We start from the raw sequence: 24,065 nt of genomic DNA, 5'->3' as shown, positions 1-24,065 counted from the left end.
ACACATCTCATCTCTATGAGTTTTTACCAAATAGCGAATATTGGGCAGGAAAGATCATACCGCTGCATTCTTCTTTTCAATGGCTATAGGTATGCTCTTTTATTATATTTCTAAGTGGATTTGATAAGAGATTTTGGTGCTTTCGGATTTTATTCAAAATCCAACATAAAATAGATAGGGACCTTGTTGTACGTTGACATGAAAGACTTGTGAGGCATTGATCATCAAGAAACTTCCTTCATCAGCTCTTTTGTGACTGATTTTTCTTTAGAGCTGATATCTTTCTCTATCACAGGAGCATTATATTTTAAACTAGCCATAAATCCGCAAAATAAGCTAGAAGAATTAGAGTTATTTTGTAAAAAAATAATATAGGTAATTTAGGATGAGAAATTCTACATGAAATATTTATACCACGTACCTTCATCTAACTAGCATGTAATTTGTTACTTTTGTCATTTTTTTAATGCTTAAATATGTATATGTTTTCTATAAAAAAAAGTGTGTTTAAATTTAGAACGATAAAAATGACAAATCACATGTTGATTAGATGAAGATATGTAGTGTAAGACTTTCATGTAGTATTTATCTTTTAGAATATATATGGATAGAGGAACAATGTAGCTATCCAAATGAGAGGAAACTAATAGAAAAATGTAAAAAATACTTAGAAATTTTTAGCCCACCATTTTATTTTTTTAAAAAAAATATCTAGTTGGCATCGACATCTTGAATTAATATTGGTTGTCATTTGGATGTGTAGTGAAGATTCTTGTTCATCCAATTTTAGCTATTTTCTTGTGTTTCTACTTTGAGAAAAGATATTTGCGATTTTGAATTATGTAACCGTTGTAAAATCATTTTGAAAAAAATAAATAAAATATGAGACTCACATGAAAAAATTAATTTTTTAATAATAGATCGTACTTTTTTTTCAAAGCGATTATGTGTTGCTTACACATTTCACAGTTATATAGAGAATTACTCTTCTACTTTCTACTTTTCTAGATTGAAGACGTGGAGATAGATCTTTTCTATGGAACACGCCCTGACAATTGATTATAGAACACTAGTTATGATCTTTAGCTGTAGTTGTTCCCTTTGCTAGTATCCCACCTCTTTCTCTTGTATCTTTAAATTTAAATTTTTTAATTTTAATACAAAACTGCTTTAAGAGGGGAAAGGGAAAAATAAATAAATAAATAGAAAGGCAAAATTCGATTCCAAATGGATCTTGAAAAGTTAGAACCTCAAGAGTTGTCCCCCTCTCCTTTCCCTCAGAATTGGGTTTGACCCATAAATGGCAAGAAAACAACAACAACATCAATTCATAAAAGCTCCTTGTCCTGTTATAAGACCTTTGCAATTAAATTAAAAAAAAAATTACACTATGAAATTTCATTTAAAAACATATTTCAATGGTAGTTATAATAACTTAATATGAATAAGATTCTCACCAATTTATGAAAATCAGAAGTTGGTGCGGCCAATGGGTCCGGCTTTACTCTTCTGCTGGAGAGAGAAACGCGGTAGACTTGCACAGAGAGAGAGAGAGAGAGAGTGGCCTTACTTCTTAGAGAGAGACCCTCACGTTTCTTTGTTGTTGTCATGGTGGTTGTTATAAGTTGGAAGAGGTAGATTGGTGTCCATGTGTTAGCATTTGGACAGAAGGTAACAAAAAGACTGGCTTCTTTTTTTTAAGTGGGCAGTTTTTGGATCAGATTTAAGGCCGTAAAGGCGAAGCTCAAAGACGAAAGGGCTCTCGATCTGACCCTGCGAAGTTTCTCCAACTTTGATTCTTGATTCTTGGTTTGGCGGTTGACTTTCTCTATGAGAGTGTGCTTCTAAGATGGAACAATCTTCGAATGCTCAAAGGGGCATCCGAATTCAACCTCCACTGGTTAGTCTATTAGATCAATACCCTTTTTTTAATCTTTTAATCTGTATCAATTTTCGACAAATTCATCAACTTTTAGGCACACCTAGATGGAATTGTTGTTAAATTTTTGCATTTGTTCGAGGAGTTTTTTAAAACTCTTGATTTTGGGGGCATGTGTGTTCGAGGGTTTGTTGTTTTGATCACTTGCATTCCCACTTTTGGGATTTTCCTTTTATGGGTTTTTGGAGATATCGACAAGGAGATTTTTGGTTGTAGTGCAATATATCCAGGGAATTTGTGGAATTTACTAGCCGAGGTGTCTGAGAATTGTTTGGCTTTTCAATTCTATATTGCTCTTGCAAGTGACTTCTCAATGCTGTTTTATGTGGTTACAGCTGAATTTTTTTGTGCAGTTATTCAAGCATAAAGTATATTGCTTTTTGCTGATAGTCAAGTGGGTCTTTAGATCTGTATATTTTCTCTTATAAACCGGATGATTGATTCTCTGTTTTTTTTTTTGGGGTAAATGTTTCTTTTGTTTAAAGGGAAAAACTTGTTAATTTGTTGATGTGGTGCGGTGAGAAGTTGAATCTGCTAACACAAAGATATCGCAGCTCTTTGAAAACCCAAAGAACTAATCTGGTATCACATGAATATTAAAAAAACTCTCTCAAGAGGATTCTGTTGGTTGAAAATCAGAAAAAAGAAAAAGTTATTTGGGCAAAACCAACCTTGGAGTACTTAAAAGAGTTATTCTAATCTCAATCCGGTTTGTAGAGCACACAATTCATATCACTTAAATGCTAATATTTGATTTGTAAGATTCAAATTTTAAAATTTATTTTTCAAATCAAATTATGCTAGGTAAGCAGTGTGTCGTGTAGAGACCTTAGAATAGTAGTGCTCATACTTAGATTATGTGAAGATATCAAATTACATTGAAATTCTAAGAAAAATCAGAAATCTTCAAATTAACATATGTTTGATTGAATGGAGGTCACATGCATCTCGTGTGAAATTTAGCTACTAATTATGGTTGAACGAGAGTCTCATGTGGGCGTCACGACCCATCTAGAAGTGCCATTTGGTAGGGCATTAATCTTGGAGGCATCTCACAAACTCCCTGTTGGGCTCCCCCAATAAATGCTTGAGTGTGGGTCAATCAACTTACTTGTGCGATCTTTGAATTTTTTTTACCCCATTTTGAGCCTTGCCTTTTGTCGACAAACTTCTTTTTTTGATAGGTAAATTTAGAAGATCATAAAATTGTCCCCGAACTTCTCCAGGAACCCATTGGCAATGTGGTCTACATCATGTGCCAATCTTAATGCTTTTGGATGATATAAATAGCGTGGGGTGTGTTTTGGCTGGTTTCTTGTTTTACTATCATAAAAATATGCACTTGTTAGGAGCTACACCGAGAGGATTTTTTTTATTTTTTATTTTTTTTCTTGTTTTACTATCATAAACCCCATATATGGTTTTTTTTCCTCCCATATAGAATTTTGTATTTCTAATAAATGATTCTATGTTACTACAGAATTTTGTATTTCTAGTAAATGATTCTATGTTACTGATCCTTTAGGTGTTGAGATTTTGCTTAGAAATCCCATGCTTATGTTGAAATTATGGGGGATGTAACAGTACTCAGTTTTGAGTGTTTCCAATTTCTTTCCTCCTCTCTTTCTTAGCATTTAATTTAATTTTTTTTCCTTACTCAACCACCTTTTTGTGGATACCTGCCCAGATGTATGCTCTTCTCATCCATTACTGGTGGATAGTCTTACTTTTGCAAGGCCCTAAACCTTCTTCTATTTTGTTTGTTGGTTATTAATATTATCAATTCCTAAAAGTTTGTCATTTTCCATTCAAACGAAGTTTTGAAAACCTTATGAATTGTTCATGGTATTGCATCTTGTTCTTGATTCCCTTTTCTATGTGTATATGTAATTACCTTCAACAACTTGTCAATGTATCTGCCTACTGATAAATTCTGATGATGGTTAACTCTCTTGTCTATGTATCTGTCATTGTTTTCTTTCACGATTTAGTTTTTGTCTCTATTTGTGTCCGTGAGTAGACACAGGTCTCTTGGATGATGGCCCTTTTCTTTCTTTCTTTCTTTGTTTTGTTCCGGCTTTGTTGATTATTAATATTAATTTTGTTAATGTAATAATATGGTTTGTATCATGAATGAATATTAATGTATGCCTTACCTCTTTTCTTGGTTAAGAGTTTGATTATTACGGGAAGTACTTTTGTTTGTTAATCTCTTTGGAGGATGGAATGCACTTCAAGATTTACTTAAAGCTTTTGAAATTTATCCATGAGAATTTTCTATTGTGTGCTACCCATGTACTTTGGTTGCCAGCTTGTAAAAAACCAAAAAATCAAATTGAATCATGAATAGATGCGGGCTTGGGTTTCTTTGTTGGAATTGATAAGAGCACCTGACATAGGGTGAAAATGGCCACAAATATGAGAGGTTGTAAAAATTAGAATATATATGAAAGAGGGGATGCTAGAAAGATGAGAGAATTTTTTGTATATTTTAAAGAGGAGTTATACTATATGCTACTCTCTCAAGCATTAGTCCATCTCTTGTCTTTTAAAATAACAAATTCGAGGGTTATGGATTATAGCACATCATCACTATAAGAGAGTGGGATGAGAGTGTAGTATACCGGATATAGCATTTCCCTTTAAAGAAATATTACAAATAAAAGGAAGGGTAACTTGATGAGGGTTATAGATAATAGCACATCATCACTATAAGAGTGGGAAGAGAATATAGTATATAGCATTTCCCTTTAAAGAAATATTACAAATAAAAGGAAGGGTAACTTGATGCATCTGTAGGGATTCTTATGCGAGGATAAGAGTAAACAATTTCCAGGTCATGTAGGATCAATTGTGGCTATGTCTATATTTTTTATATTTATATACATATACAATGTTTAGACTCAATGGAACGCTCAAGCACTTTGTGGACTGGTTGTTAGCTCTAACTTCCTCTACTAGCTGAGTTGTTTAAATTCTGTTGTTATCATAGGGAAGATTATCTTGGATCAAGCATTTTTGACTTTCCGTAGACAGTTAATGACTTAAAATTCCAATTTCTCTATCTTTCAACATCATCCAGGAACTAACAAGTAAAATCTAAGAAGATGCACATCCTGAGCTAGGATACAGGCCTTTAGCACTTGGACTTAGTAACGAAGATAAGAACCAACATCCAAGCTCTATGAAAGTTGCAATGTCTTCCCTTTTTGGTTCAATATCATGCACTTGTGAATAAAATCTTCTAAAGTCTCTACCCCTTCCAAATAGAACCAATTGAGACTCCAAGCTCTGATCAATAATCCTGGGGATATATTCTAAAGGGCCTTGGTGATTCATATCCTTGACTTATGATTTGCTTTAGAAAATGAAAAGGGATGTAAACGCTGCTATATGAATCAAATGCTCTTGTTCACTTAACATTTGTGTGTAAAGTACTGACAGTAGTGATGATGATGCCTCTTTCCTTCCTTGCTTGTGAGATTTCATGGTGCTCATAAGAGAATGAGCCACGCGTAATTGTGCATCTTTTTCAGCAGATACTGCGTTGCCTTGTTTTACTGGCAAACTAATATAAGATCTGCCATCATCTGGGTGTGAGGCACTCTATAATTTACCATGCTTCATTTGTTTCCACTCTTGTTTGTGTTAACTCTCATATTTTAACACAAACATGCTCATTGAGGCAGGGTTATGTTTATCACCATTTTTGGTATATACATCTTGATGTGTCTTGCATCCTAACATGGAATTTTTGCAGGTTGATTCTGTATCGTGCTATTGCAGAGTAGATTCAGGCTTGAAAACTGTTGCTGGGGCAAAAAAATTTGTCCCGGGATCAAAACTTTGCATTCAGCCTGATATCAATCCTAATGCACACAAGAGCAAAAACTTACGACGAGAAAGGACTCGAGTGCAGCTACCCCTCCTGCCTGGCCTACCTGATGATCTTGCCATTGCTTGTTTGATCCGAGTTCCTCGTATTGAACATAGAAAGCTTCGTCTAGTTTGCAGGAGATGGTATCGTCTTCTGGCTGGAAATTTCTTTTATTCCCTTAGGAAAAGCCTTGGGATGGCTGAAGAATGGGTTTATGTCATCAAAAGAGATCGTGATGGAAGGATTTCTTGGCATGCTTTTGATCCTACCTACCAGCTATGGCAGCCACTTCCACCTGTTCCTGGGGAATATTCTGAAGCACTGGGTTTTGGCTGTGCCGTTCTTAGTGGATGCCGCCTGTATTTATTTGGAGGAAAAGATCCACTAAAGGGATCCATGAGACGGGTCATTTTCTATAGTGCCCGGACAAATAAATGGCATAGGGCACCAGACATGCTTAGAAAACGTCATTTTTTTGGTTCTTGTGTCATAAATAACTGCCTTTATGTGGCCGGTGGAGAATGTGAAGGAATCCAAAGGACTCTCCGTTCTGCTGAAGTTTATGACCCCAACAAGGGTCGTTGGAGCTTTATTACAGAGATGAGCACGGCTATGGTGCCATTTATTGGAGTTGTTCACAATGGAATGTGGTTTCTAAAAGGTCTTGGGTCTCACCGTGAGGTCATGAGTGATGCCTATTCTCCTGAAACTAATACCTGGACCCCTATTAGTAATGGCATGGTCACAGGTTGGCGGAACCCTAGTATCTCCTTAAATGGACAGCTCTATGCCTTGGATTGCCTTGATGGATGTAAGCTTCGAGTTTATAATAGAACCACAGATTCGTGGGACAAATTTATAGATAGCAAGCTCCATCTAGGGAGCTCTCGTGCTCTTGAGGCTGCTGCTCTTGTTTCCCTTAATGGAAAGCTTTGCATTATCCGTAACAACATGAGCATCAGCCTAGTTGATGTTTCAAGTCCGGATAAACAGGTGGAGAGCAACCCTCGTCTTTGGGAAAATATTATTGCTGGGAAAGGTCATTTCAGGACTCTTGTAACAAATTTATGGTCAAGTATAGCAGGTCGGAGTGGTTTGAAGAGTCACATTGTGCACTGTCAGGTGCTTCAAGCATGAGAATCAGAGTCATGGTTTGCTTATTGAAAGACTTCCATGGAATGGGAATTTAGAATAGAAATTGTTGTTTTCAATGGAACTCTATGAGAAAAACATTGAGTTAGTAAAATCTCCATGCTCATTTCTTGTGAGGGATTTGAGACCGGACATAACTGAGCATGCTTTACATGCAATAACCTGGCAAGGGTGGTTTCTATGGTTTCGGAAATAGAATTTGGGGAATTTCTTACGCTCATGAGGGAGCGGATACTTGTAAATCTTCTTCTTTGGGTTAGGTGATTGTCTTTTGTCGTGGGATCTAATATTAGTAATATGTCATCTTGAAGATGCTATGTGAAGTCAAGTATGCATCATTAGTTTTCATTTAAAACTTAGTTGTGAAAAGGTTTTACGTGTATATCCATTATCTCCTCCACCCCCCACAACCACCCCCCCCCCCCCCTCTCTCTCTCTTTACCATTTTATGATGAAAAAATATTTGTTATATATTGCTGAAAAATCCTTGTCCAACTCCTCTTACTCTTCAGCTTGAGCTTCTGATATGTATCAATCATTTGATGTCATATAAATTGAAAATTACTACAAAGTTATAAAATTGGTCCGGTTGACACCGAAGATATTGATTATAGATTGATAGCCATGTGTAAAAGAAAGTAGTCACGATAGAGCTCTGGGCTTTACTTGAAAGGATGATCACATCCAGGATCTTGGTTTGGGGCATGTTATTGTCCAGGGTGGTTCCCATGCAGTTCCTCTTGAATGATGAACAATAAATATGAAACCAATCTGCTGGCGGAAATCTACTACAACACTGGCCTCCTTACTACCAAAAGATCTTAAAAAAAGGCAGAAAGCTGAGCATGACAATGGAGTCAATTTTTCCAACTTTTGTTTTTCGTCATTAACACTATAGTGGCTTCTTTTGAAACCCAAACGAGATCTGAAAAATGTGAAACAACTGTAGAACTTGCAAAGTTCGGAGTTTGACGCTATCTAAAATCATGGGTGAAAAAAATGTCACAAATACTCATCCAAAGAAAAACACTCGAAAGTGGAAGCATAGAAAACGTAAGTAGCCTGAGCGGAGTACAGATGAACCTCTTCAATCAATCCTTATTGCCACACAAATGCATATATTTTGAAACATAACTCAAACGCCTCGGGATATCAACTCCTGAAACCGTTTGAAAGACTCTTCTCGTTGAATATTAAGCTGGTTGCGGAAGTTCTTGATAAAAGAATCAGCTAGTTGATTTATGTCTCGCTCATCATCCATAATTATCTGTCTCTTCATGACCTGTTTCCTTGCATTATTATGTTTATCCTTGTTCAACCCTTGCCCACCACTGCTAGATACCTCTCTCTCATGATCCATTGCAGCTGCCTAGCTATCTGGACAAGTTATAGTCCACAATTGGCTTCTTTTCTTGGTATTGAACTTTTAGAGAGAGAAGGAGAGAGAGAGAGGGAGAGAGAAGATGTGCCCAAGGTTGTTTGGTGTGGTGTGAAGAGAACAGCCCACACATGTATTTATAGATTCAATTAGAGGCACGAGTTTGGTATGGGTGAAAGCAAAGCGAGGAATTTAAAAAGATTCCGCGTTATGCTTGCTTGTTCATAAGTTTAAAGAAATCCCTGGCTCCTGAGGCCATACAGAAAAGGCCAACTTAATACTCTATTTTATTGCCAACTTGCAAATTGCTCTTTATCAATATATATATATACAGAAATGGTGACCTTAGCATTAACTTAATAATAAAATTGCAAAGGTTTGCGTTTTTAATATTCGGAGATCCCAAAGTTAGCATTCCCATGCCTATTCACATGTAGTGGGAGAGGCCATATGAATGGAGGAAACGCGCAATGGCAACAAACTAACCAGGTTCACATATAGCCATTGTTGACCAGAAGGCTTCAACTTCGACGTCCTATGAGTCTATGACCACCAACAGAGTTCTCCAATATGAATCGAAACTTTGAAAAGGAAAAAAAAGAAGGAAAAAAAAAAGAAAAAGAAACTCTAGTTTTTAATTAATATGGGTTTCAAAAGTTTCTAACTATCAACATTGACACAAAGCTTACTCAGTTCAATTCTTTTAAGTTGCATGAAAATAATTTCGTTTGGTTACACATCAGATGAGACAAGATAAAATATTTTGTTAAAAGTTGAATAAAATATTATTATAATATTAATTTTTAATATTAATTTTATATTGAGATTTGAAAAAGTTGAATTGTTTATTATATTTTGTGTGAAAATTTATAAAAATTGTAATGATTATATAAAATGAAATGAGATAATTTGGGTTTGGACATCCAAACCAACAATCTTGAGTGTCTGATTTTAGCAAATTACTTACTACACCGAGAGAGAGAGAGAGAGAGAGAGAGAGAGAGAGAGAGGTGAGGAGGTTCAAACTCCAATCACTACAATGACAAGTTCATCGCCAAAATGGTCCAAAAGTGATTGTTTTGTTTTCCTTTTTATTAGAATTCCACCAGGGGAATGACTATTTTTGCCACGCATACCCATCCATATTCAACATGGCTTCCCCCTCTTTCCCACCACATTCCTCGCAGAGTGACAGTAAGCATTTGCGTATATAAAATAACACGGCTTTAACATTGGAGTATATAAATGCAACTTTGAATTTTTTAATAATGGATCTTAGAGGAGGAGGAGATCTATTTCTAGATCAATGTCTCAGTATTTATGGAAACAAGTACACAGTTCATCCAACATCTCAAATACCTATATAAACATATACATATGCGCTTCAGTTGCCCCATCATATTGCCGAACTTGGAGAGCTTCAAACTGAATGGGTGGTGTGCATAAGCATGTAAAGATTTTCTTCGCCTGCAATAAAATCAGAAAAACTATTAGAGACTTTTGGCTTTATATTAAAAAAAAAAAAAAAAAACTATCTGAGACTTTGAGAGCAACTTTAATGAAGTGGTCGTGTATAGCATATAATACCAGTATTCCAAATGGAATAACTTAATATCTGTCTTAAAATGGTAGTTCCAGTATGTTCAGCATGTTGGGCATACCTTGTCATAACCCAATTATTCAAGATCAGAAAAAGGTTTTTTTTTTATAAGAACAGAAAAAGTTTCTTACAGCCTAAACACACGATCCTTTACCACCCACCCATCCCTGCTTCCTCCCCCACACACAAGCCCATCTTTTTCCTTTTCTTCCTATAGGATAAAGTGACACTATATTGATTCAGAATACGGAGTAGCTGTTCTCGTCATCTTTTAATTTGGTCCATGTTACCTACTTGTTTCTTGAAAATTCTGGCTCTCTGCCATAAGCTCTAACTAGACAAGTTAAAAAACAATCAGTTACAGTTTCTTTCAAAAACCCCTTCGAAGGTCAACTAACAACAGATATATCAAAGATTTCTACGTGCTATTCTTCATCAATAGGAAATTTCATGTTAAAATGAATATGTCAGTTTGCAAAATAAACAGCTAAATAAGCACAAGATAACCAATAGTGACATGATATGATAGCAGCTCAATATTTGACCTTCACCTTTAAATAATAACTCATAAATTGGAAAGGGCCCTGATTTCTACTGTTCTTTGAACTAACCCAAACCCATCCATTTGCCAGCAACAAGATGAACTTTCAATGTGACCTAGGCTCTAAAGTGCCTTCAAAGGGTTGGTACCTATATAAGTGCAAGTATATATCCATTTTGTCATATATGAGAGCCTAATAGGAAGATACATGATGGAGATAGCCTTGGATTAGTGCAAGCAACTTCAAGACCAGTTCTTTGGGGATTCAGGTTGGGAACAGTGCCTATCCCACGAGTAATCATTTATTACGTTGTAGAAGCCTCGCTCTATCTTCCTAGAGCACACTTTTGTCAATATTTCAAAAATGATTAAAGCAGATGAACTTCAGAAAAAAACAACATAACAAATGTGATAAATGTTTATTATAAGTTAAAAAAATGTTATTGATAAGCGCAAAAGGTGAACTCAAGTACACAAGGAGTAAACAAGAGAGAAATGTGATACATGTGTTTAATCTCCCCTGATTAAGGTTCAGGAAATGGCATGGGAAAGAAAATCATATGTGAAATCAGAAATCCAGTGTATATATAGCCTTGCAAGACTTTTTTCATTTTAGGATTTATGTTAATGAGCTAGATTTTATGATAGCAACCAACAGAATGTTTGATCCTGGAATGTTCTAACTTCCGAGGATAGTCATATTCCAAAGCTTTAAGACATACTACAAGTCCAACCCTTCCCCACTTCCGCCCAATGAAAAAACAAAGGCACGTTTTGGATGGAATAATACTTGATGGAGAGGAGCCGTAGAACTGTCCTGCACACTTCACTTTCCTGATTCAGAACTGCACTCCCATTACGGCCATTAGGGAGATTAGAACACCGTGGTTGTGGAAGTACTTCCTAAATATCACTCCTGAAATCTTAATGCACTACCATAACAATGTTTTGATCCTTGAATTAGTTTTGTGATCCCAACCAATAGATCAATAGAGTTGTTCCTTCTGTCTTTTGCCCCATTTTTAGGAGGCAAACCATATTTTGCTTTTCACATGTTTTAAAATAAAATCTTTCATGGACTCAAAGAGAAGAGAGAGAAAAAGGGGGGGGGGGGGGGGGGGGTGTGGTGGTGGTGAAGAGACCATCGCATTGTTCATAAAATGTATCCTGTTAATGAATATTTTCTCATCAGGAATTGTATCCAACAGATATTTGCAGTTAGATAACCTTCTCAAAAATTAGATCGATAGCTAAAAGCCAAAATCCCCAACAAATCTATTCATCTAAATAACTTTCCTTTGGAAGCTTATTAAAGTTTATATCTTTCAAATAAAATGTTTGCAACATTCTTCATCCGACTCTTCAAGTTAATAAATATGAAATTCCACCACGAAATATTGTTAAAAAATTGAAAAGAAACAAAATTCTACCTATTCTAATTAACCCATAAAGTGTAACATACATTCAACGAAATGAGAGAACAAATGCGAAGAAAAACAGAGTATCACCTCATATCGACTCCGGGTGTGCGCCTGTAGTGCACGCCTTGCTCTTACAAACCGGAACGTCCTCAAACTGTTTTGCCGGAAGCTTCTCCGACAAAGCACCGACGTAGAATTCAATCGAATCCGAATCCTTATCAGCCTGGATCCCAGTGACCGAGACCCAAAGAAACAACTTTTTGGCTTGAATCCCAGACACACTGGACACAGACCCATAGCTCAACTTTCCATTGACTTTCTTGTTATAGTAAACCAACTGGTCAAACTGAACATAACAAGGGCTTGTGAGCTCGATGGTGAAACTACCGTCATCGGAGAGAGTGTAGGACTTGACGTTGTTTGGGAGGAGACCCTTTGGGAGGCCGTACTGGGGGAGGAGGTCATGGACGTCTGCGACGGGTTGGAGGGGAGAGGACAGACGGTTGGTATTGAGTTTTGGGTTTCTGAGGGAGAAAGATAGATGGGTTTCGGAGAAAAGGACGAGAATCACAAGGGGGAGAGAGATCAGGGAGATGAGTTTGCGTGGAGAAGCCATTGATGAAAAGTTTCGCCCGAGGTGGAGGCTGTGAGATAATAGTATATGTACTTGAACTAATCTGGGGGAAGAACATCGAGCATTAGGATCTCATTCCTTCCATTTCTTATACTAATCCATCATTCCATCCTTCAAATTTTAATTAGGAATATATATATTAAAGATAATATCAAATTAAAAATCTGATTTGATTAAGAAATCATTTCAACTTAAAATAAAAGTAAAAAATATATTTTATTAAATATTATATAACATTTTATTCTCATTTTATCGTTAAATTCAAACTGATAAATAAAAGGAAGTATATAATCGTAAATCGATAGAAAGAATAAATGTTATATATATCTTTAATTTTGTTATTTTCCTTTCAATCGTCACAATCCCCTATTCTAAGAAATGGATAATCATAACCATTCAACTTTGATTAAAGATTTAACAAAAAATTCAACATAACAATAGCGTTTCAAACATCAACAATCTAGTTTTACAATCCATTTATGATTTTTACAGCCACAAACATAATTTATAATACGCGAAATGTTACTTATCGTTTCCACACTACATACTAATAAGAGATTTATTTTTTTTATTTTTTTATTTAAACATACATAGTAATAAGAGATGATAAGTAAAATTTTTCGTATGATATCCCGTCTCTTCAACCTTGATTCTAGAGATTTTATTTTATTATTATATAGCTGCTGTGTAAAAGAGGTCTAGACAATTAATTTGTTTTTATTTTCTATTTTTATAAATATATATATATTTATATATAAATAAATAAAATAGAATTTGATAGTTGCTTGGAAGAAACGATTACGTAACATCCCTGCTTAAGCAAAGCCATTTCTATGGAGCCTTCAATCAGAAAGACTAGCTAGGTGAATGGACCATTACTAATAAAACGACGGTCAAAATAATTTGTTGTACGTCAGTCACTAATTATTGTTTTGTATTTTTTGAAAAATACTGGTAGCTGCTTCATATTTTCAACTTGCTATATTATATCATGTAAATTTAATATTTATATAAATTATTTTTATTTTAATGATAGATTTAAAATAATATTATTTTATTATATAGTTGTGTACAAGTTATTAATTAAAAGTAAGTTAGACATATGCGTACATCGGGGCTCGAAATGGGTACATGGGCGCCTTTGAATGGAGTCGTATGGCTTATGATTCTGGCGGATAACAAGCAGAAGTTGCTGTTTGCCCATGCTGGATTTGCGAAGCTTCCAGGAATGAGGGGTTTTATTTTTTTATTTTTTATTTTCTTAATTATTATTATTATTATTATTATTATTATTATTATTATTTTTGGGTGGTTTATTAGAGTGTGATGGGAGCAGTTTTGGGGGGGGGGGGGGGGGTGGGGTGGTGATTCAGCAATTAGGTGGAAGCAGTTTAATAGAGACATTGGTTCACGCATCCTACACGAAATGTACTTCCATCAAGAAAGGCTTCTACACAAGAATTCAGACCCTTTTTCCACATCCTTTTGGCTTTGGATGTTGAGTTGGGAACTTCCAAACTTCGGATACAAATGAAATTAAACTTTTTTCCATAACGCTCAGAATTATCCAACAGCAAGCACAAGCACAAACACAATCACACTGACACAGAGCGTAAAAAATGTACACAACAAATTCAAATGAATAAACATTAAAATGATAAGCTGAGAGGAACTTTGTTGGCACAGTTGGTAAAATCTTATTAGCTATTTCGTTCATCCACTTCATACAGATACAGTACAAGTTCAAGTAGAGGAAATAGGATGCATTTTTAACCAGATCATATCTCGTCCAGTATATACACGACATGTCTGCTTTAGATATGTCTCTACAACAGTAACTATTTGTATCATCTGGCACTACAAGGTTGATAATTGCACAACACCTTTCTGTGCCACTCTATCATTGGACAGGCATACTCTTTGACGCCTATTCTGTAATTAGCATCTCAATTTCATTCACTGGAGTGGGGAGCTGCAAGAAGCAAAAAGATTAGGCAACATGGAAATTCGGCATCTTGAATCACATCATTATATAATTTTTAACAAAATTATTCTAATCTGAATAAGGCAACATAAGAATGGGCAAGGAAATATAGGGTCCAAATAAAAACTCATTGAAAAACCCATCACTCAGCAGATGTTATTGGTCTCATAATTTGGCATATATTCACCAATTTATAGTATCATTTTTAGTTTATAATTGACTCAGAATACTTAAGACGTCAACTTAAACTGGACGATGTACAAAACCCAATAGAAGTTTATACTTTGAAGAAACTCAAGAAACCATGTGAAGCTCAAAACTTTTTGTTTTGGAGACCATGCAACCGCAACATGTCTTTTACTGTGTAAAGCACCCTCAAAACATCAATAAGATAAATCATTGGCTTTTCACTGATTGTATGTGGCCCCAGAAATTGTTTGCACCCAAAGGTTCAAACCTTGGGAGCATACCTCCAAGACTAAGGCCCTTATCACTTGAGCCAACTCCTAGGGGTTAAGAGGACAATGTAATCCTTAATACTGCAACACCAACTATGATAAGGTCAGTGCATATAATCAGTTCCATTCAGAAGAAAATATCAACGATAACATATAATTGTCCAGGAAAATCACAGTTCTTCATTTGCAAGAAACAAAGGTACAAATGCACCCTTGACGTACTTCCCAGGAACAATATTGGTATTGCTAACCATGAAATCAAATTGGTGGCCTCCTTTAGTACAAATTACCATAAGGCTACGGCCCTCCGAAGACACCAGTGGAGAGCCAAAACTTTCACATAAAGAAGATTTTGACTGCATATTCAGGCTTTGGAAAGACAAGACAACAGTCTGTTTAAAACTAATGTCTATATGCCCAGCACCTCAGTTCTTGGTTGGAACAAACATTACCACTGATCTTAAGCAGACAAGACCAATGAGTATATCATGTAAGAAAGCAGAAGTATTCCAGTCTCCTAGTCTTCCTTGTTCCAAAATTGATCAATACTGCATCATGAACATAACAATTTCACACCCTCCCATCATGAACGCTCCCAGATAAGAGTTTCACAATTTTCAGAAGGACCTAAGAATGAATATTGTACACACCTTACATATGCATTTATAGCACCTTCTACTCTAGTGAAACCTACAGGCCAGACAAGTCCAACACGTAACTGAGACAAGGTCAAAGAGGCCTTCGAAGAAAAATACCCTTATCAAAATTAGAAAAAGAAAGGATCAAACTAACTGTTTAGGCATGAAAACAATGCAAGAATAAAGGCGTAATGATAAAATCTATCGAAATGTATCCAAGTCTTCGGGGGTAATTAATTGCTAATAGCCTTAGCTTCGGCTCAACCCTGAATTCTAGCTAGTTTACCTTCACTAACAGCCACCGCAGAGTCATGCTATCGAAAACATCTAGCATTCAACCACACTTTTTAGTCGCACAGCACCTAAAAATTCAATAGTTTTGCTACGATTTACAAATGAAGATTAAAATCAACCCACCATAACAATTAACTAACATGTAACCCTAAAAAAACTTCCCGCGATAATCGAAACCAGTACGAGTCAAAGGAAAGGTAGCAGTTCAAATCAGGGTTTCAAGACGGTAAATACACCGCAACAGAAGCCAATACCTCAAAAATCCGTTTGGTGCAAGACCCCGACACCTCGTTGCGGCAGGAATGGACAGTCTTGAATTGACCCAAGTCGAGCTTTTTGTTGATGAACCCCACCTGAAAGTATATACTATCGGATGGTGGCAAATCGACCCGGATCTCGTCCACATCAAGCCACAAGAAGAACCTCTGCACCTGAATGCCCTTGAGTCGGGTGATGGACCCGTAGCTGAGCTTCCCCGTGATGGTCTTGTCGTAGTAGACCAAGTAATCGAACTGCACGTAGCATGGGTTCGACAAAACAACGACGAATCGGCCATCTTCGGAGGAAAGGGTGTAGTTGACGACAGAGTCGGGTAAGAGCCCACCCGGAAGCCCAAATTGCGGGAGAATTTCGTAGACTGTGGGGGAGTCAGAGAGGGAAAGCGAAGGGGTCGCGACGGTAAATAGGAAGAAGAGGAGTGTATGGATCAGACCTAGACGGGATTTCAGGTTTAGAGCCATTTTTTTTGGCGAATTCTTTTCCAGAGACGAAGTGGAGGCAAAGTGTTTGTTTGTTTGTCCGAATGAGTTTTGAAAAGACACCGGCCAGAACGGAGAGTATTCTTCGTTTGGTGGGTGGTGGGGCTATATATGGGGGCCTGGGGCGTCGGAACCATAGGGAGGGGTTAGTATTTTGTTCATTTACTTGAGAATCCTATAATCTGTTTTTTTCCCAATAAATGCCCCGTCCTTATCTTTTCTTCCAACATGACCAACACAGTTTTTTCCTCCAAACAGCTTTGTGAAAGGTTTCAATGGATCCCGCAGCTGCAGGCCTAGGATTCCCTTAGATTTTTTTCCTTTTTCTTTCGTTAAAATAAGAGAAGAACTGCCGTGATAGAAATATTTTATAAAAGGAAATTTATAAATTAATATGATCCATATGATAAATCAATACACTGCAACGTGGCATCGGTATAGCCATTTGATCCAGCAAGCAATAACATGACTACTTTGATCTAAAATGTGCCTCCATTGGATTAGGCATAGAGAAGTCAACATGCATTATATATATATATATATATATATATTTTTTTTTTTATCAGTTTAAAATTTTGAGATAAGTAGTGCTTTCACATGGTATAAAACAGAGGTTTTGAATTTGAATTCTAACTTTACAATTTACTCAATTTAATTAAATATCTCACATATTGGTCATTGAGAGAGAGTCTAGCACACACGTGAGAAAGAATGTTAAAATATAATACAAATAAATAAATCTACCTCTACACATAAGTTTAAACTTTTGAGATAAATAATGATTTCATATAAGAATAATTATACTTGAAGAATGTCTTTACACTACACACTATCTACGTAGATAGGTATAATTTGATTCAAAAGATAAATTTTAAAATTTAAATATGTTGCCCAGATGACTAACACAAGAGGGGGGTGAATTGAGTTGTATTAAAAAAAAATAACAATTATAAATCAAATATATAATATAAAATATAAACAAAATATGAAATAACAATAAATATAAAGAGTAAGGGTAAGAGAGAAGCAAACTCAGTATGTTAACGAGGTTCGGCCCCACTGCCTACGTCCTCGCCTCAAACTACCCCTTGAGGATTCCCAAATTCACTATTCAACCTCCTTCAGGTGGAGATAGAAACCTATTACACCTTTGAACAACACCGCTACAAAGGATCCGTGTAGAACACTCTCTACACTTGCAATCACCTTACACATGGTGATTCAACTATTCCCCATGTAGAATACTTTCTACACACACAAGGATTATACACACCCTTTTTCTGATACAAAAGCTGATAGTGGGTAGGTTATCAGAAAACACTCCTCAACGAGTGAAATAAGAACAATACAGCGCAAACTATATCTCTCAAAATGAACAAGGATTAAGGCTCAATGTTTAGAGAACAGAGAATGAAAGCTTTGAATGAATGTTGTATGCTTTTAGTGTTGTAAATGTGAAGCTCTCAAATGATCTATTTATAGGCATATGAGACTTCATATTCAAATTTAAAAAGATTCACATGTCAAAGACAACATCATTCACTTTTTCAAAAAATTCAAATAAAAGGTTATTCTTTTTCAATTGTCAAAGACAACATCATTCACTTTTTCAAAGAATTCAAATAAAAGGTTCTTCTTTTTCAATTGTCAAAGACAACATCATTCACTTTTTCAAAAAAATCAAACCTAATCTTTTACTTTTGGCATATGACAAAATGAGCACACTTTCATTTTCAAAAAATTCAAACTTAATCTTTTACTTTTTGTATAAGTCTAAAAAAGCATCAATCACTTTTGAAAAAATTCAAATAAAACATGCACATGTGAAAGATGATAATCAATCATCTTTAATATTTTCAAAGTTCAACCCTTTAATCAAGGCATGCACATGCAAAAGATGACAATCAATCATTTTTAATATTTTCAAAGTTCAACCCTTTAATCAAGGCATGCATATGCAAAAGATGACAATCAATCATCTTTCAAAATTTTCAAATTTAATTTTCAAAAATATTCATGCACATGTGGAAAATGTATTTTAATGCTTTATGATAAAATATTAATTTTGAGCATTAATCCTAATTTCGAATTTTGAAGAGATTTACAACATTACTCTATAATTTTAATGTGAACTTGTTCCCTTCTTGCTCATGCTTGTTTCCTTGATGTGCTTGACTCCATTGTGTAGACAACTTGAGCTTGAGACTTCTTTATTCTTTGAATTCATTTGTTATCATCAAAATCCATGTGTAAATATATAATTACACAAAACTTGAAATCTTGGGTTCAACAAAATATTACAAATCAAATTATGTCTTGTGGATAATATGTTGTGTAAAAGTCTTCAAATAACACTTCTCTTCCTATAAACATCCTTATGGCTCACAAAAGTTATATTTAAATACAAATACTTTTATTTATTTATATACTAAGAAATTATGAAAATGAAAAATAAAGGAATGTTAAAAAAAATGAATTAACAAAGTAGATAAAATAAAATATTATTATAGAGGAGATAACTAATCCAAAATTTCAAGTGGATAAAAAAAATGCAAAAAGAGGTATATTAGTCAAAATATGCCTAAAGTTTTTCATAAACTAATGCCAATGAGATCGGATTGGAGACAAGTTACAAGCTGTTTAGAAGCACTACTCTGTACTCTTTTGGGTAGTTGATTGAAAACCTATTTCTTCTTTAGTTAAGGGAAGCACTAACATAAAATTATAGGTAACTTCATATCAACTATCGTCGGTTGTCAAATACACTTACTCGTGAGTTTAACGTGAACACGACATGTAATCATAAGATTAAGGGTGCACTTAATTAGGTTTAGTAAATTCAAGAGAAAAATACCATAGAAATAACTAAAACATAAATTTCATAAACTTAGTTCTCGCATGATCTTTTGCTAGAAATGAGGTTTTGAGTTGAAAACATATAGCATCCATTTTCAGCTTTCCTTTTGACTTTTGCATAAAAGAGCTGCTACCGGGCCGCCTCATTTGTACTGCTCGTTCTTACTGCTTCATGTGGCCATGCCACGTGTTAAAATGATTAAAAATTAAAAAAGAACAAAAAATTAGAGAAATAGAACACTCCTCTAGCGTTGTTGCTGGTGAACTTGACATCACCTCAGATATCATGCAAATGGCTTATTGTGGTGAGAAAAGTGTTCTTAGTTTACTTGGGGAGTGCTGTTGTTTCGGTACTCTCTTATTTCATCTGTCAAATACCCCATTGCACTCCAACAATCAGCTTTCTTATTTGGGTTTTGCTCTCAAGCTTCAGCCTCCTGATCTTATACATGATTTTGGGTTCTCCATTTTACTAAGTCAATGCCTCTCAGCCTCATGAAAGAGATTGGGCTCTCTCATGTCGGTCATCAACTTTTAAATTGGAGCATGCTAATTATGGTCCTAATGTGTTTGATGGCTCAACCTTTGACGCAAATCTATAAGTTTGCGGAAATTTTCAAGGGTGGCTTGTAATCTAGATCTGGGCAGCTTATTGGGTTTCCAACGGCTGCCTTTTCATGTTGAGAGGCATATCTGGAGCATATGGTGGTGTTATTGTTGGTGGTGTTAATGTTTATGTCTTGCTCACGATAGTTTGGTTTCAAGTGTCTGGTTTCAGTAGCTCGAGGACGAAGGCATCCCTTTCTCTGGCTTTTTGTTCTTTTTAATCGCATAATGTCATGATCACATCAAGCGGTAAGAATGAGGCGGGAGAGTAGCTTTTTCCTTTGTGTATTATCCAACGATGGGACGAAATAGAATGTTTGTGAATATTTGTGTTCTCTCTATTCATTATTCATTTTTTTATGATTCTAACGGGTTAGGACCCAACATGATCCAAATATATAAACAGCTCGTGCCGGGTCAATCTATGAAACGTGCACGTCAGGTTAGGACTGTTCATCCGGATTTCGGACTGGGTATCTGGGTGTACCCGGCCCGGAACCCGGCTTTTAAATTCGGACTGGGTTTCGGCCCGGGTCTATCCGGTTATGACCCGGTTCGAAATCCGGGTGCATCCGGGTTTTTTAAAAACCCGGAAATCCGGTTCCGGGTATTACCCGGATTTCTTCTTCTTCTTCTTCATTTTTTTTTTTTTTTTTTTAACTTGCAAAGTTACAGTCGCTGGTGTCATAGACCATCGGAGCACAGATTTACACAATCTGTGCTCCGATGTGCTACACTACAATCGGCTGGGTTTTCGCACGACGGCTGGGTTTTCGCACAACGGCTTGGTTTTCGCAGAGACTGAGGATGAAGACGACGGCTGGGTTTTCGCACGACGACTGGGTTTTAGCACGACGGCTTGGTTTTCGCAGAGACTGAGGATGAAGACGACGGCTGGGTTTTCGCACGACGCCTGGGTTTTCGCAGAGACTGAGGATGAAGACGACGGCTGGGTTTTCGGCGTAGAGACTGAGAGAGTTTTCGGCGTAGAGACTGAGAGGGTGAGCATCGAACGAGGGTTTTACAGTATACGGTTTTTCGAATTAAAAAAAAAAAAAACATGGGTACCGGGTTTTAAACCTGGAACCGGGTTTAAAATCCGATACCCTGATCGGGTATACTCGGGTTTCAAATTGTGGGTTTCGGATCGGATTAAATCTGGTCCGAAAACTGCAACCGGACACCCAGTTATCCGGGTTTCGGTTCGGGCCGGATAAAAACCGGCTCGGATGAACAGCCCAACGTCAGGTTGCTCAATTTGGATGGGTAGGTTGCCTGCTCGTTCCCCAACAGGACAGGTGATTTTGCTGAGCGGGACAGATTTGGGTGACCTGACTACCAGGCACCAGCGCTACTTCAAAGTTCCAACTTCCAACCAGATGCTCAAATGATGGTGTATTATTTTGCACCTAAAAAGGCAAAAGCATGCCACTATTTTTGGAGTGCTACTGTACTTGATATTTTCCTCCGAAAGTATATTCAGATCTTAACATGAGGGTAATTCCTTGCTTGCTTGTTAACACAAAGAACACCATTAGTTCCACCTTATACAAAAGGAAAATCCTTAGGATCGGTCCGGCTGCTATTAGCCAAATAATAGCCTGCCAATCACATGGTAACACGTAGGTCTTCCACCACAGTTATTCTGAAGCAGCACTATATTAAAAAAGGACAAACTCATTTTCTGTCTTCTCTTCTTTTTCTCTTTTTCACTTGGTAGTTTTTATTTTTTTCGTTCTGCTGGGTAGAGTTTTATTTTCATTCCATTCATTTTCTTTTTGGTTTTATTAGTTTTAGTTTTCCTTAGTTTTATTTTTTTCCAGTATTGGTGCGGCGGCTTCATTTTTTTTTTCCAATTTTCATTTTCTTTCATTAGCCTTTTCTTTCGGTTTTCATTTTTTTGCCGGAGACTTTGCTTTCAGTGTTGGTTTCTTGTTGGGCGGACGCTGGGTAACTCTTTAGATGATTTTTTTTTTTTTTTTTGATGTTTTGGCTCTAGTTTTATATTTTATTTTTTTTGGCTTTCACTGTTTTTCCTTCTTCTTCATTTTAGACTTTTCTTTCAGGCTTAGTTTTATTTTTCATGGGTGAGACTGTTCAGTTTCGTTTTCATTTTTCTGGATTTTATTTTGGTTCTACTGGGTAGAGTTCTCAAGATTGATTCGAACTCAAACCCAGAACTTCACCTTTGCATTGAAAAAAAAAATCCAATTAAAGTTGATAGAATTTGTGGCTGGAAAGCCATGAAAATGGACCAAAAAAGTTAATTTACTCAGTTTAATCCATTTCCAGAGCTGAGGTAAAGCTGGACGGCATTGTAGAGCTCGTTGATGTTGACTCTGTCGATCTCGGTGATGTCGAAGTAGTAGTAGGAGGAGAACCAGCGGATTGAGGGCAGTGCAAAGGGATGAAGTGAGGAAGAGAGGGGCGGGCGGTGCAAATGAGAAGACAAAAAGGCTACGCTACATACGACTATGACTCTCTGTGGTGAGTGTATTTTTTTTACAGTGAATTTTCTTACGTGGAGTTAGCTGAATGGAGGGCTGCTTTTGTGGGATTTTCAGCCCGACCGTCGGGAAGCGTTTCTCTATACAAAACTTTATTGTTTCCTTTGATCTCCTCTGAGCCTATTCAAGTTCGTTGAGTTCAGACCATACCACCTTAAATATGGAGGATGGAGTATATATATGCTTTTTTATGAAGCAAGAACATTGTCGTTGCTACTGTTTGGAGCATGCAATATAAAGGTGCAAACAGGTTTAGACTCAATCGTCATCTTGACTTCATCATGGCATGGCCTGACAGTTTTCCTGGACAGAACAAAAACTCAAGTAAAAACCATATTGACGGATCACATAAAATTGTCTTTCTTTATCTTGGCAGTAGATAAGTTTGTTTTAAATTTCGAATGCTTTTGATTCATGATGGTCACTATTACTGTTGCTAGCATTGCGTCTCAATGCTTGCTCATGACCAGCTGCAAATGAAAGCTTTACTTTGACCATCAATTCTCATGGGCACATATAAGGGATCTCAACTATATTTTGGTGTGGATTGAGAAGGCTGGCGCGCTGCATAGGTTGGGATCTGCAAAGCTACTTTGGAGAAATTGATTAGAAAAGACTCAAGGACGGCCACGGGTATGATGAGGCAGTGTCTAATTTGGATGGAATAATCTTTCTCCATAGTCATGGGCCAGTTCTGCAGATTACAAAGCCATTTCACGGTTTCACCAGAAACAAAAAAAGAAAGAATTTTTTCATTTTGCCATTCTGGCAGTTGTAACAATTAGCAATGTACCTGAAATTCATCCTGATGGGAGTTTTTCTCTTAAGTTGATGAGAGTTGTAGCAATTCAGCTGTAGCAACCAGAGCCACACAAAAAGTTTTCAGCCTTTTTCTATTCTCTTAAACTTTGTCTTTCTTGGCTAATCAAAAGGAAAATTTGGTTAAAGTTCTTCTTTCCAGGTGGCTACCAACAGATCGTTAGTTGCAAAAATTTTGTTTGGACATTCCAGTGCAGATCTCTGTGTGTGTGTGTGTGTGAAGTAAACGATTATATTGATATGAATAGGCATAGCCAGAAGAAAGTAAGAAGCAGTCTTATTTTTATTATAAGAAATCTCACACATTAGCGTATTGGTCATATTTCATATATATACAGAGGAAAGGACATACTATTACAAGCAGTAATTTAGTTGTACAAGAAAGGAAATATGAGAGGCTATACTGGGAAGTACTAGTTAGAGATGATTTTTAGGAGATATGTTCAATGACAGCTTTTGTATAGAATCAATTTGTACAACGGTCAAGAGGAGTGGTGCCGTGATATGTGGGATCTTTGTTAGGAAGGAAAGAGCCGTTTGAAGACTGAGCTTGACCAAGACATGTTAGTCTGAATTGTTTTCAATATAACCCAATACACAAGA

At 36.3% G+C, this 24,065-nt stretch overlaps 3 protein-coding genes and 1 long non-coding RNA gene across 4 annotated transcripts; 2 read left to right on the top strand and 2 right to left on the bottom strand.

Moving 5' to 3' along the window:
• Window positions 1-1,453: 1,453 nt before the first annotated feature.
• Window positions 1,454-7,350, top strand: LOC122292336 (F-box/kelch-repeat protein At1g55270). The gene is made up of 2 exons (XM_043100634.1): window positions 1,454-1,900; window positions 5,700-7,350. Exons 1-2 carry the CDS (start codon window positions 1,850-1,852, stop codon window positions 6,951-6,953), a joined length of 1,305 nt encoding a protein of 434 aa, XP_042956568.1. The 5' UTR covers window positions 1,454-1,849; the 3' UTR covers window positions 6,954-7,350.
• A 2,205-nt stretch (window positions 7,351-9,555) lies between these two features.
• Window positions 9,556-12,634, bottom strand: LOC122292916. Its single transcript, XM_043101478.1, has 2 exons — window positions 11,996-12,634; window positions 9,556-9,813 (listed from the first exon to the last, which is right to left on the bottom strand). The coding sequence occupies exon 1, from the start codon at window positions 12,522-12,524 to the stop codon at window positions 11,997-11,999; it is 528 nt and encodes a 175-aa protein (XP_042957412.1). The 5' UTR covers window positions 12,525-12,634; the 3' UTR covers window positions 9,556-9,813; window position 11,996.
• Window positions 12,635-14,215: 1,581 nt separating this feature from the next.
• On the bottom strand, window positions 14,216-16,923 carry LOC122292674. Its single transcript, XM_043101140.1, has 2 exons — window positions 16,171-16,923; window positions 14,216-14,514 (listed from the first exon to the last, which is right to left on the bottom strand). The coding sequence occupies exons 1-2, from the start codon at window positions 16,654-16,656 to the stop codon at window positions 14,470-14,472; spliced, it is 531 nt and encodes a 176-aa protein (XP_042957074.1). The 5' UTR covers window positions 16,657-16,923; the 3' UTR covers window positions 14,216-14,469.
• Window positions 16,924-21,919: 4,996 nt separating this feature from the next.
• Window positions 21,920-23,500, top strand: LOC122290711. The gene is made up of 2 exons (XR_006236542.1): window positions 21,920-22,623; window positions 22,701-23,500. It is a non-coding gene; the product is annotated as an uncharacterized LOC122290711 (long non-coding RNA).
• Window positions 23,501-24,065: the final 565 nt, after the last annotated feature.

Source organism: Carya illinoinensis, chromosome 13 (assembly GCF_018687715.1).
Source record: "Carya illinoinensis cultivar Pawnee chromosome 13, C.illinoinensisPawnee_v1, whole genome shotgun sequence".
Taxonomy (NCBI): domain Eukaryota; kingdom Viridiplantae; phylum Streptophyta; class Magnoliopsida; order Fagales; family Juglandaceae; genus Carya; species Carya illinoinensis.
Note: the sequence above shows the minus strand (reverse complement) of the source record. Positions and strands in the feature narration are given on the sequence as shown.